Source organism: Ambystoma mexicanum, chromosome 6p (genome assembly GCF_040938575.1).
Source record: "Ambystoma mexicanum isolate Mex_15411 chromosome 6p, UKY_AmexF1_1, whole genome shotgun sequence".
NCBI classification, from domain to species: Eukaryota; Metazoa; Chordata; class Amphibia; order Caudata; family Ambystomatidae; genus Ambystoma; species Ambystoma mexicanum.
The window spans coordinates 51,187,865-51,202,295 of record NC_090935.1 but is presented as its reverse complement, the minus strand read 5'-3'; the positions used below and the strand labels follow the sequence as shown (position 1 = coordinate 51,202,295).

The 14,431-nt window shown below is 46.1% G+C and overlaps 1 protein-coding gene across 2 annotated transcripts in view; it reads left to right on the top strand.

Annotated features, from left to right (window-relative positions):
• The window catches only part of TLN1 (talin 1), a 1,223,782-nt gene that overhangs the window by 658,701 nt on the left and 550,650 nt on the right, over positions 1-14,431 (top strand). Inside the window, exons 18-19 of one of the 2 annotated variants that reach the window (XM_069626724.1) lie at positions 11,139-11,237; positions 11,798-11,848. In XM_069626724.1, coding sequence (XP_069482825.1) covers positions 11,139-11,237; positions 11,798-11,848 — 150 coding nt within the window. The remainder of the gene's footprint in view (positions 1-11,138; positions 11,238-11,797; positions 11,849-14,431) is intronic. The other variant, XM_069626725.1, reaches the window with a different exon arrangement.

Sequence of the window (14,431 nt, the reverse complement as noted above, 5' to 3'; positions counted from 1 at the left end):
TCTAATTCAATCAGCGATATTCTGTCTTTCTCCTGCATGGGTGTAACATGTATTCACATGCTCATGAATTTTCCCTGTCGTCAGGCCGGGAATCCTCAGTAATAGAAAAAAACAGTTTCACTTTCACTTAGAAACTGTATTACTCCTCTATCACTGTGCCTTGGGTCATACTGCCCCCAGCCAGTGACTGCCCTTTCCCTAAGCCCCTCCTCTAGCAACCATATTCAGATTTTTACCGCAAGTTCAAGTGTTCAGTCCTCGTGTTTTGCTCTGTGAGCTATTGTATGTTTTTCAAATTATTTTGGTAAAATGTCCTATTTTTGTCAAACGGAGCCTGTGTGCTTTTTCTCTCCACCGGCCAACAAGCAGGGATCTGTTTGTCAGTGAATTTCAGCACCCCCAAGGGCAAGAATCATCGATGTTTCATTGAAGGTTCCAGAAAGCCCTCAGGCCTACTCCGCACTCTGGACCATGTTAGAAGGGTAGAAAGAGGGAAGCTCCCATTTCAAGCTCTGCCGCGGACTCCGGAACTTGTTTGTAGAGGACAAACCCCTTCAGAGCCTCTGTCTCCATACGGACCACAGGGAAGCGGATTGTGAAATCTGCCTCGGGTTTTCCAAGCGATCCATGAAGGATAGTCCCAGTAGACCGTTGGCGTGGCACAGCGGCAAGGTCTCTACACCGTGCCCCCACCAAAGCATGCCTCACCCAGGACTGGCCGGTCCGAGGAGCAGCTTTTAAGACCCTTGAGGTTGCTCCATCCATGGGTTCCAAGATGAGGCCAAGCACCGCAAGTCTGCTTCTGTCTGGGTCACTGCAGAAGCAGGCCCTGAAGCAAGACTGAACTAGATAAGACGTCAGGCCCTCACCCATGCAACCCGACTGATGGGTGCTGGACGCTCTTCCCCACGGACATTGTAGAGTTCCAGCAGATGTGTCTGCGGATACCTCTGGTGGCCCGGCAGGAGCAGCACATCCCTCAGCTCCTGCAGAAGTACGGGCCATGACAAGAAAAGGAGGCAATAGAGCTTGTTCCAAAGCGACACCGGGGCTCGGAGTCTACTCCAGATACTTCTTAGTAAAGAAGAAAACTGGGGGCTGGAGGCCCATTATACACCCTGTGGCGTCTCAACAAAAACCTCAAGTCCCATAAATTCAGGATGGTCACGTGCTCGGCCACCTGTAGGAAGGTGACTTCTTGATGTCGCTGGATCTGGAGGACGCATACTTCCACGTCCCAATTCACAAGAAGCATCGGAAGACCCTTCCAATTCAAGGCCCTCCCCTTCGGTCTGAAGTCAGCGCCCAGGGTGATCACGAAGTGCTTGGCACCAGTGGCGGCCCATCTACGTCTCCAAGGAATACACGTGCACCCGTACCTCGACGACTGGCTCATCTGGGCAGTGTTGAGGGAAATGGCCGTAGACCGCACAGAGATGACTGTCCGGCTGCTGACTGATGTGGGATTCTCCATCAGTTATCCAAAGTCCTGCTTGATGCCATCGCAGAACGCGCTGTTCCTGGGAGCCAGGCTCAACATGGGCTCCTGCTTGGCGGCGCCGTCAGAAGAGAGGATAGCGGCACTATTAGGCAAGGTGCAACGGCTGTTGGCACCAAAGACTGCCACAGTGTGGACCATCAAGTCACTGCTTGGCATGTCGTCGTACATCTACCTGACCCAACCCAGATGCAACCCCTTCAAGAGTTCCTGGACGCTCGCTGGATCCAAGTGTCCGGAAGCTTCGCAGACAAAATTCCACCAGAGTTCTGGCACGTGATAAGGTGGTGGAGCTTACGCTCCAACATTGCCCGCGGTGCAGGATTTCAAAGCCCCCATACCAGTAGACGGTCACTACAGACGCTTCCCTGGAGGGCTCGGGAGCCCACACTGGACATCTCTGCGCTGGAGGCCTGTGGCTGCTGGAGGAGAGGGATCTCCACATCAATATTCTGGAGCTGCGGGCAGTGTTCTGGGCCCTCAAGTCGTTCCTTCCGTCCCTCAAGGTCAAAGTGGTGAGGATCTTCACGGACAACACCACCAAAATGTTCTACATTAGGAAGCAGGGGGGCACCCCATCACCAGCGCTCTCCAGAGAGGCGCAGGACTTGTGGCACTGGGCCATTGCCCAAGAGATGTTACTCCCCTTTCACATGGTGGCAGTCATGAACACCAGCGCTGACTCTCTCAGCAGGGAGCTCCGCTCGTGCCACAAGTGGGGAACTTCAACAGGAGCAGGTGGACCGCATCTTCCTCAAGTGGGGCAGACCCCAGATCGATCTGTTTGCGATGGCGACAGACTCCAAATGCCTGAAATTCACCAGCAGGTTCTAGCAGCCGAGGAGCATGGGGGATGTGTTCTATCCATGGGAAGGCCTGTTCCTATACGCGCTCCCTCAGTTTCCTCACCTGCTGCGAGTCCTCAATCAACTCAAACGGTGCCGATGCAGGATGATCCTGTTCGCCCCGGCGTTGCAGAGGCAGTTCTGGTACCCAGGCCTTTTCAGCCTGTCGATGTCGCCTCCGGTCAAGCAGCCAGTGGTCGCGGATCTGCTCACCAGGGAAGGAGGCACACTCCTGCATCAAGACACAGGATAACTGAACCTGAAGGCTTGGCTTCTGAAGCCCTAGAGTTCGGGAGGGTACGAGTTCCCGACGGACTGCAGGGCGGTCCTTGCCTGGGCTAGACTCATCAACTCTTAAGTGCTACGGGCACAAGTGGAATTGTTTCACTACGTGGTGAGGGCGCAGATGATCAACCCTCTGAGGTTCACAGCCCCACTGATTCTTCCATACTTGTCCTTGGCCAGGGCGGGGCATCCTCACCCCTGTATCAATGTGCATCTGGCGGCGATCTCCCGCTACACCATGTCTCCAGGACTATCTTCTTTGGTCCCACTGTCTCGTCAAGGAGTTCCTCAAAGGCCTGTTTCGATCGTTCCCGGAGGTGAAGGCTCCTGCCCCGGCATGGGAACTCAACGTGGTGCTGACGAGACTCACGTGGGGGGGGGTGTTCGAGCCTATGCATCAGGTTCCTCTCATAGAAAACTGCTTTCCTTGTGGCCATCACCTCTGCCAGGAGGATTATTTTTCCTTATACCTCAGTGAGTGGGAGCCTTTTTCATATTCACAGAATCTTTTGCTCTTTTTATGGGTGTCATATTTTTGACTCTCCATAGTGTCTTTTTAAAGTTATCCTCTTTGACATCTTTTTGGCAATACGTGCCTGTTGTTGCTGGGTTGCCCCAGGGCTCCTCTTTTAACTGTCTCTGGCTAACCTTGAGAAGTTCCCAAGGGTAGAAAGGATCTCTGGATCCCTTTTACATTTTATTTGGTGAAACCAGCACACCCCACCTTATACGGGAGATGCAATGTATCCCCTTTCACACTAAAACTGTAACAATTCTGTTACAGGGTGTTATGGAGAATCTTCAGAAATGTGCTAATTCCCTCCACCTTAGAGACCCCCAGCAACTTTGCTGGATTTTGAGGACTTTTTAACCTGGAGAGTGTGAGAGCCTTTTTCCCACTCATGTATTTTTGTGATTTCTTTTACACCGTTTCTTTTGGTTGTGGAGTCTGACAAACTCCATAGGCATCATCTTTTACATTGTGCCACACAGCACCTTCAGTGCAGTGGCACAGGGAAGTCATTCAGATTTCCCCAAGGTTTGAATTCCTTCTCTTGGTTAAACTCCTGTTTCCAAGAGCAGTAAAGTGAAATTGACTTTACTTACATTTGTAACTTTCTAGACCCAGCACACACTATCTTACAATAGGGTGCTGGAGGGGTTACCTAGTATCCCTTTTGTCTAGCTTCTCATTTAACATTGTGTTACCCTTTCCTCACTGAATGGCTGGTTGCAGTGGTTTCGTTTTAACTACTGTGGTGTGCAAGTACCGCGGGGCGGGCTGCGTTCGCAGCTGCAGTAAAGCACCAAAGGGTGCCGTTTTAGTCAAAATGGCCCCGGTCTTCTTTTTTCGACATATCTTTGTGGAAAGGTCGAGATATACTGTGCGCGCCAAACCAGATTTGGTCCCATTGTTCGCTTTGCCTTTGGCGGGATTCATGCATGAATCCCGCCTGTGCCTCCAGGGTGTCTGGGGTAGGCAGGAAGTTAAGGAGATGTCTGAAACGCCTTGTGCTTAGTCTCCTAGGAGACCCAAATGCACTCTGTGGTGATTGGCCGGCAGACTGTCCGGCAAGGTCAGCCACCCTCCTGGGTGACTGACCGCTAGGCTGGAATGAATGGGAGAAAACTGCATAAAAGGCGAGGCTTTAGGCTTGGAAGGAACAGTCGACCACTGGACTAAGGAACCGAAGACTAACTTGACAAAGACGCCTGCTGCAACTCCTGGACCGTTGGTTTGCCCAGTGAAGCCCTGCTGCTGTGCTGAAACGCCAAGTTCGTATAGACAGAGAAGCCACTGCAAGGACGACTTCTCCCCGTGAGTTGGTAGGAACAATCAACTCCAAAGTAAGCCACCTGGACATCCATCTCGGATCTAGTTAAATTTCCACAGTTGTTGCTGGAAACCGTATAGCCAGGGAGAGGAACACCAGATAGTGTGTGTTGCTTTTAAGCTGGCCAAGAGCTCCAGGAAGATCCTCCGGACTTCCAGGAAGCAGGACTGACCGAGCCTGAGCCCCCTCAACAGAGTGCGGGACCCCAGAAGCAAGGAAAGTCCATCTCGACAGCCAGGAACCACAGTGTTGCTATTTGCGGTAGACACGAGGAGCTGAAAAACCGAACAGCCACTGAAAGTGAAGTTGCTGGTTGCAGGTTTCGACCGTCCCAGTGCAGTGCACTAGTCCTCCGTCCTCCCTCTTGTCCCCACTACTGAGGCCCATGAACAGTGGGATCTGCAGAGCTGCACAGGAACAGTCATCTGCTGCATCTCTGCTTCATTTTAAAGGTACTGTACAACATCTTAGAGAACTTACCTCTTACTGGAGAGTTGCTTGCATCTTCTACTACTCACAAGTCCAATCAGCTTTTGGCCCTACATTGATTCTTCTTTTCTTCAAAGACTTCTAAAGCATTGTGCAAAGACATTTCCATTTACCTACTAGAAGTGCTTCATCCTATATAAGACTTTTGCCCATTGACTTTTGCTTAGCCTGATTGAACTGAATGACTCTTCTTTGGGGATCCAAAAGTATTTGCCTGCTTAAGAATGTTTGTGGTCTCTTGTATGTTGTAAATAATATTTTCCTTTGACTTATGACTATATGATTCTAAATGCAACAGTGATATATTAATGTCCCCAGCACCCTAGCAATGGAAGTCACCTGAGGGTGTAGATAGTGTCTGTGGGCCATCCCAAAAGGGTATCTAAGAGATATTAAGAGGGTCTATTTCAGTGTTAATATTATATTGCTCCCTTCTGAAGAAGGCTTACTCTGACTGTTAAATTAATTAATTATTGCCTAATCAAGAAGCCTTGAGTGTACGTTTTTATTTGTATACTGTAAATCTCTGTGTAACTCCACTACAGCTCACATTGACCCCTCTTGAGATGAGCCTGGCTGCTCAACATGCTACCAAAACTTTGTAGTACAAGCTTATACCAAAGATGGGTTTCCTCTACCTGTAGTCAGTTGTTTTTAGTGTTCCCAGAGGGTACTGCATACACACTGTGCCTAACACAGGGGCAAGCTTACCTTCGATGGCTGGTGTCAGTGATGCCTTCTATTAATTTGGTGCACCTTTACTGCGGGCTGTGTCCACAGCTGCTGTAAAGGCACCTAAGGGTGCTCATGATGGCCCCTATTTTCTTTTTTTCGCAATTTTAGTGTTTCTTGTCCTTTCCTCTGACATCCAGGGTGGGGAATTTGTTTTTTTTTTTTTTTTTTACAAACTTTTTCTTCTCATGGACTGAAGTTACAAACATGCATGCAGGAGCAGCATACAGAAATTTTGCGTTGTACTTTTATCATCCTCCCCCAACCCCCCAGTCCTCTTTCCAAGTTTGTTGGAAGTCCATGAGTTTTTATTTTATAACATCACCCCCCCTCCCTCTTTTAGTCTGTAGTAACGTTATGAACATGTTTCCCCTTTCGTACTTCCCTCCCCCCCAACTGGGCTGGTTCCCATTTCTTGCATCGATGGGTAGTGCATTTGTAGTTCGGGCTTTATTTGCCTGGATCTTTGGTTGCTGTGAGTTTCCTCGAGTTTCGGTGTTATCAGGGGCCTTAGTTCAGAATTGATCTCTGCAGGTTAGGTCTGTGGAAGTAGGCTTCCCTGTCTGTGACAGTCTATGAATGGGTCCCACACTTCTCTGAATTTCAAGTAATTGTTTTCCTTTATGGCCCCTACCTTTTCCATCGCCAGTATGTGCCATATTTTGACCCACCAGCACGCGACTATTGGCTTTCCGGATTTTTCCATCCTTGGGCCAGGGTTGTCTTTGCTGCGTTTAGTAACTGCGTGGTCAGGGCTTCGTTGTTACCTGTCTCTGCATAGATGCCTCCCACTGCGGTTCCCAACAGTATTACCTTTGGGTCGTAGGGAAGTTGTCTCCCAGTGATTTCTTTTGTGTCCCAGTAGTTCTTTCCAATATATTTCTGCTTTATGGCCAGTCCACCACATATGGTACAGGTCACCTCTATTACCACACTGTCTCCAGCAGTTGGGAGAGTAGGCAGGGTTCATTTTATTTAGTCTATTTGGGGTTAGATACCATCTTGTGTATAGTTTGTATGAGGTTTCTTTTATTGTGGTGCATTTGGATGCTTTCTGGGCCCTCTTCCAAATTTGTGCCCATTCCTCCTCCGTGATAGGGGTTCTTAGGTCTTTCTCCCAATTGTTTCTGTATGAGAATAGGTCCTCGATTCGTGCGCTGTCTAGTAACTTGTAAATTCTCGATGTTGCTTTAGGGGAGTGGTCTTCGTGTAGAGTAAGTTCCAGTCCTATGGGGGTTCTAGAGGCTGCCTTCTTCACCCCACCCTGGGAGACCCAGTGCCTGATTTGGATATATTTGAATCTTTTGCTTTCCCCTTTGCCGAATTTCCATTTGCATTTGTCAAAATGTAGTGGGGCTCCTTCGTGGTAGAATTCTTTCAGGAGGAGCGGGTGTGTTTGCCCCCAATTTGCCCAGAATCTGTCACTTTTACCAAGGGTGAAATCCTTGTTGTGCCATCGGTGTGAAGGGGCCTAGTCCGGGAGTTACATGGCGTCTTCTGAGTGCTGTGTCCCATGCTCTTAGTTAATTGCGGGTAGATTATAGAAGGTGGCCCTCTGCCCCTCTGGCCTCTGTCCGTAAGGCATGTAGGTTCCCCAGAGGGATGTTTGTTTCCCCTTGTTCTATGCCCACCCATCCCGTGTGTGGGTTCCCACCAGTCCATTTCAGCATGGGGGCTATTTGGGATGCCAATGCATATCTTTCTACATAGTGGAGTCCCAAACCGCCTAGTAGGGGCGGGCGGGTTAAGATTCTTTTTTGCATTCTAGGTTTTTTCCCATTCCATACAAAGGCTACTATATCCTTAAGTAGTTTTCTGCACATTTGAGGGGGGGGGGGTTTCTATCGGGAGGGAGCTAATTACATATAGAAGACTGGGTAGGAGGGTCATCTTGAGCGCGGTATGCACGCAAACCATGAGAGCTCCTGGGCATCCCATCTCGAGAGGTCTTCTTTAAATTGTTTCCACAGTGGGACTATGTTCTCCCCATATAAGAGTTTGTATTCCCGTGTCAGTTGGACCCCTAAGTATTCTAACGTTTTGGGCACCCAGGTTATTGGGTAGTGCGCTGCCATTTGTTGGGGTATCTTCTCTTCTTCTGTTATGTTTAGGGTTTTGGATTTTGCATAGTTAATCGTGAACCCTGATACCTTGGTGAAGTCTTGTAATCTTTCTAGAGCTTTAGGAAGTGATTTGGCGGTGTCCCTAAGGAACAATATGATATCATCAGCGTATAGTGCTATTCTATGTTCTAGCCCTCCTGCCCGTACTCCTTTTATTTCTTGGTCCTGTCTTATGGTTTGTGCTAGAGGTTCCATTGCCATTGCAAATATGAGTGGGGATAACGGGCATCCTTGTCGCGTACCTCTATGGATTTGTATTGGGGCAGTGGGTCTACCATTGACTAAGAATGTTGTGGAGGGGAGTTTGAAGTTTGCCAGGACCAATCTTATAAAAGAGGGGTCACAGCCATAGTTTCTCAGCGTAAGCTCCAGGTACGCCCAGTCTAGACCATCGAAGGCCCTGCGTGCGTCCTGGGCCACTATCGAGAACTTCTGTTTTGATCTATTACCGCTCCTTTGTGTTTTTTTGATCATATTCGGCAGGAGTCCCCTGGCTTCCCCGCCCAGCCTCAAGTCTGTCTGTGAAGGCAGGAAGCGTGGGAAGAGACCAAAACTCTGCAGCCCTTTGTCTTCCTCCTTGCCTGAATGGGGACAAATCCCAGTTTGGGGGGGGGGTGGGAGGGTGGCTGTCCCGATTATACAACCAGACTCCCCCCTTGTTGTAAAATGAAGGGAAGAATGCAGAAGTTGTGCTGTAGTTCCTGTTAAACATTGCAAATCTGGAAGCTGAAGACAAGTCGACCGCTGGAACCAAAACCAAGGAGGAGGCTGAAGGAAAAGAAGCTGTTATGATTTCCAGCGACCGGAGAGCCTGCCTGTAGCGCTTCCTTCAAATAGACCTGGGATCTCCGAAAACGACAACCCTGACCAAGACCCTGGTGAGGCCCACTAGACACCAGATGACCTGCATTTTGAGCCATCGCACGCTTTGCTGCGACCTAACAGGGCTGCAATACCCTGGGACCTCGAGCCATTATGCAGCACACAGTCTTCTGAAACTCGATGAAACTTCATGGGCATCCTGGTGTATCTCCAGAGACACGAATCTAGTCTATGTCCCCTCACCAGAGTGCTGGACCTTTGTCTCCTTCTGTGCGCCTGTAAAAGGCGCCAAATCCACAGAAACGCATCCAGACGCGAGGAAAACCTTGACTAGAGCCTTCTTTGTTGATTCCTGCTGCAAAGTCCCTTCCTAGGTCCTTTTTATCTGTCACCATGACAAGGAATCCACTAGCCAGGTTTTTGGCTGCAGACCCTGAAGTCCTCCAGCTGCAAAATCTTTAGTGCGGAGTGTTGACTTGGGTATTTACTTTGTCTCTTGGGATTCCTGTGTAATTGTGGGGTGTTTTCTGTGATTGGGAGGCCTCATGTCCAGTGCACAGTCCCACTGCAAGAATCCTGCTAGATCGTCTTCTGTGGAGCCACCTGGACCCTCTTTGAACTCTGAAGTAAAGTACTCAACTGTTTGCCAGTTTTCCTAAGGAACTCAGACTTTTGCTACTTAACAACCTATCCTGACACTGCCTGTTGGACACTAGATCCAAGTGACCCCCTTCTGCCACTGAGAACACTCCTGCTCCAATAATAGGGAAAATACTTAACAGATTTGGCCTTTTGTTTAGAAAAGAAAATACATGTTTAAAAGTTACTTATTTGTAAAAGTTGGTTGGTAACTGTAACTCTGAGAGAACAGTTACACAAGTTCTTACTTACCTTGGATGTGTGATGCACTATTCTTAAAAGTATGGTTAACATCTTTCTTTCCTTAGAAACTGTTTTGCCATTCTAATAGAAAGTAGATGTGAAGGTATATTACTCTCACCTGTGATTAGTTTGTCTCTCTTCCCAAAAGTAATGTGTTGGTTTCACCAGATTATTCCTGCAGGGTAATTGTAGGAGTGTCCTCCAACTGGGTCTTCCTTCCCCCTGACTTGCTGTTCGCTTGTCCAGAAGAAGTCTGTATTAGGTTGTTGCCTACCTAGAATACCTTTCAGTCATTCAGTAGTGTAACATTAGGGTTTACTTTCCCTGTGCTGTCTAACACAGAGTCTGTGGTTCTAACTGTCCCTTATAAGTCCTATATCAGTCACTTGTATAGTTGGGAAAGATCTAATCTGGACTCCTTGTGAGATTAAAAAAGTATGTGGGTTTTACCTACTTTGAGTTAGCTGTGTGCCATACAGAAATCAGTTACCAGAGTTACTGCTCATCTCAATCTGTTTCACTGATCTCAAAAGCATCTTTAATGGAATATTACATCCTTGGGTTTTACTCACCTAGTATAACTTATCACAAAAGTAGTTATAGGGTTTTACTGTATCTGGAATAAGTGTTCCACTATTCACAAAGTATTGTCCAGCTGACGGATTATGTGATTTGTACTGAGATTCACTGTACACCTGGTAGGGTGTACTGCCCTTTCATTACTGAATGTAATTGTGAAAGTAACCATTGGTTTTTACTCCACAAGAATAGGTGTGACCTACACTAAATGTGTATGAAAAGGTTTTGACTTACCTAGAACTACTGTTAGGTGTTCCAAATAAGGTGTATGCTTTGTGCACCTTCAAGCATATCATAGTGTTGTGTTTTGAATTGTGATTACATATACTGTGGGATAGTACTTACCCTCTAGATTTATCTGGGCCTACCTGTATTTAAATTTATTTTATTTTTCATACATAGTGTTTCAGTGTTTTTTGGACCATTTGTATTACCATTTCATTTGTACTGATTTCTACAGCCCTCTCTCCCTCCTAAAATGAGCCTGGCTGTTCTGTCTACGCTACCATGAACGCAGGTGGTACAGACTTATACTAAGAGTGGAGTCTTGTACTGTCTCAGTTGAATGGTTTTACTAAGCCCTTAGATGGACTTTTTTCCGTATAATCTGTACATTTTGCATAACATCCAAGATTTTACCATTGTTCATGAATGTTCTTAAACTAAAAAAAAAAATGCAATTCAATTCTAAAATTCATTTTAAAAATTCAATTTCGAGGGGATTGTGTCCTCCGACATATTCCACATCTTTGACAAAGATGTGGAATATGTCGGAGGAACATCCCATCGAAAGAACGTTACCAGGTAAGAAAGTAACTTGTTCATTCGTGCAATGATTCTCACATCTTCCTTGCTTCAGCATTTACATATTGGTGCATAAATTCTATTGTCTGTGTACTTGAGGATTTTTACCTAAAGTATTTGGCGATAAGTATATAAGTATTTAGACAACCCCAATTATTACATTTTTGATATCATCTCTTCTCAACACATGGAAACAGTGGTTAAGATTGTATCATATTCATGACATATGTTTTGTTTCCTGTAGCCACGTCAAGTACTCCTCCAGGCAGCTGGGAACGTGGGCCAGACGAGTGGGGAGCTGCTGCAACAGATCGGTGAGAGTGACACAGACCCCCGGTTTCAGGTCAGTTTCCTGCGTTGACGATAGACCAGCGATTCAGCCAGTTCAGCAGTTATGATAGTCTTCCTTATAGTCGCATTCAAGCACTCACCTATCCCTAAACCACTAGGCCATCATCGGATTTGAGGACGCTGTTTCCTGTCTCTCCAGAACTCACTCTGCCATCATTATTTTGTTTGGTTTATCCCACTGATAGAACTAGTGTCCAAAGAAATAATGGTTGCTCCCATACACCTCTGACCCCTTTAGCAATAATTACCTCACCTTTCTGTAATCTACCTGAATTCTGAAGTCTCCTCCACAAACTCTAGCATATTCTTATTGCCATTTTCCATATGACTTTGACGCTATCTTCTACTATCATACTCTGTTTTGCAACTTAATCGGGATTAAATATTACCCACCCACTCACTCAAACTCTCTCAAACACTCACGCATGCACGTTTACTTTTCTTGGGCTCCTTCCTGGTGCTTTGTCCTTGCTCTAGGCTTGGTTACTTGTCACCACTCACTACTTGTCCACTAACATGAGAATAACCACTGGCTCTTGTAAATTTCCACAGATCACTGGGACCCGAGGTACTCGGTCAATTCTCCCTTCTGACCGAAATACGGTAAAACAGCAGTCCAAGTCGTTGAATGATAATACAAATTTCCTCTTTTAATTCTCTCCTAAGTTTCAAATTTTTACTTCATATCTTAACCCCATTTTTCTATTTCCCTCACCATTCTTATCTTTAAATTGTCCGGTCTCTTCAAATGTTTCTTGATCGCTTCTCTACCAATTATTGTCCACAACCCTCACTTATTGTTCAAAACTCCTCTTCAAAGGTTTCCTTTCTTCTTGCACCCTTTCCTGTTTCTTTTTTACTCTCGTCCTTTAACTTTTCTATTCCCTTCATTGCATCTTTTTCTAAATTCATACACATCTCCCTTTTTCATGTCTATGCCTGTATCTACACATCCTTTACACTCTGTACACTCACTTCTATGGCTCCTCCATTTACCTGACAGTACTCTTCTCTCCTCAGATCAATCCCCTTACACCTAGTTAATTTATTTTCTTCCCTTTTTCACTTCTCCCTAATCACAGTAAATGTGCCCTTGTTCCCTCCTTATCAGCTTTAATTGTTGTCTTCAGTGACTTATTGGCCCATCGTTCAGTCACTATTTCCCATCTGCCCCAGCTAAACCTTTTTATCATCTTCACTTCCCTCTCAACAACGCATCCTTTCCACTGTCGACCGCCCCCTATTGCTTAACACCAGCCATGTTCTCCCCATTCTGCTCCCCTGTTACACCCACCCCTATCACTTCTGCTTTTCTCAGGTTACCCTCTTCTTTACCCCATTCCCATCTCAGTTACTCAACCTGTATTTCCTAAATCCAGTTTCCAGCCATTTCTACTCCTGTTACTCCATCACCACCTTCTTATACCAGTTACCTTATCTTTTTTATTCTTCTTCGCAGATACTCCTTTACTTTACTTGGCTTCCTCTTCTCTCCAGTCACTCTTTACTACATCTTCCTGTCTTTAGTCACACTTTCCCTTTCTTCCCATCTATACTCTCGCCTTTCATTCTCCTGAACTTTTTTAGCTTAATTGCTTAGTTTCCATCTATCTGTGGTGATTTCATTCCGGGTTTTAATCCATGGGGGTCTCTAATTCTCTAGATCTTGTCACTGCACACACTTGAATGTTGGTCACTTGACATTTAAGAAATTCAGACGTTTGATCCAGGAATGGTTGAGAAATACTTGAAGTTACCATAGACTCAATCAAAAATGTGAAAACGGGTTCCTAGTAATCAAGCATGTTTGCCACCCCACGCACAATTACATGCTGAGCTTTTGGTAGTGCACCAGCAGCAAGATCCTTCGTCTGAAGCAGCCTACCTGCGAAGCGTGCTTAACTTAGGCTCGCGTTGTGTAAATAGTTGGTATACTTAAGGCACTAACTATGCCTCACTGTCTAGGCAGCATCCTGTCGGAGAGGAAGGCGATTACGCAATTCTCTGTTAACTCGCCAATTGTTGACCAGCTCTCGAGATGGAATGGACATTGCCTTCTTTGCACTACACACAATTTTGTGACGAAGTTGCTTACCTCTATGCACATGAACTGAATTAGTGCTCTATCCCCTTCTGCAGCAAGGCCTAAACCATACTGGGGTGTTTTCAGAAGAGGGTATTATGCGGAGAGGGACGCATAAGAGCATTGCTAGTCAGGTTGCCTGGCTGTGTTGAAAAGGCAGATTCACAAACCTACCTTCATGCTGACTAACAAGGCCATAACTATTACATTTGTATTCTAACTGTGGCGGACCAGAAGGAGTCTGATGCAGAGAGGACGGTTTAAGGATTTTATTAAAAAATAATATAAAAATACCTAGTTTACCCTATTGCTAAAGTGGATATTCCCTAGCTAACCAAATTAATTGAGGGTGCATGTCCCTTTCCAAAAGTCCAAAGTAAATGTCATCCGTCCAAAACCTACTTCTAACTAGCCCTACCACTATAACAACTAAACGACACCAGAATGTTCGTCTTCTGGTAACTTCCTGTTGGCTGACTCAATTAGGCTTTTTCTTAGGGTCAGTCCGCGAAAACAAGTTCTTGTTGGTTCAGACAAATGTTCAAAAGTCGATACAGAAAGTTCATCAAGTTTCTTAATCTGTCTTTTGAAAGCTTCTGTAGCTGTTGATATAGATTTGGTCTTGCTGCGGTCTTGGAACCTTCCTGTATCCTTCATATATCAATTTTCACAGTGATCTTTTCACCTTTCTATTTTTATATCGTTTAGAATCTCCGATTGATAACAATTCCTGCAACCTCTCCAAAGGCTTGCACAACAGGTTTCTCAGGCTCCCGTAACCGGTAGTCACACTTTGTTTAATTAGTTTCTCAATGTCTCTGATAGAGCACTTTCGGTCCCCTCCAGTCTTTGGTAGACAACACTCAGGTTCTCTCCTCAACACCTGTACTTTGCGTTTCTCAGATTCCCTTCGGCCTTCTTCTCAATGCTTCTTATAGGGCATTGCCAACACCCTTCAATCTTTATATCATACAACTTTTATGGGCGTCCCCAATTTCTCTTTTCAGTATCTCTCATAGGGTGCTGTCGGCCCTCTCCAACCTTTATTTACATTTTCATGGATGTATAACTCCTTTCATACAGTTTGTTCTGTCCCAGTTGGC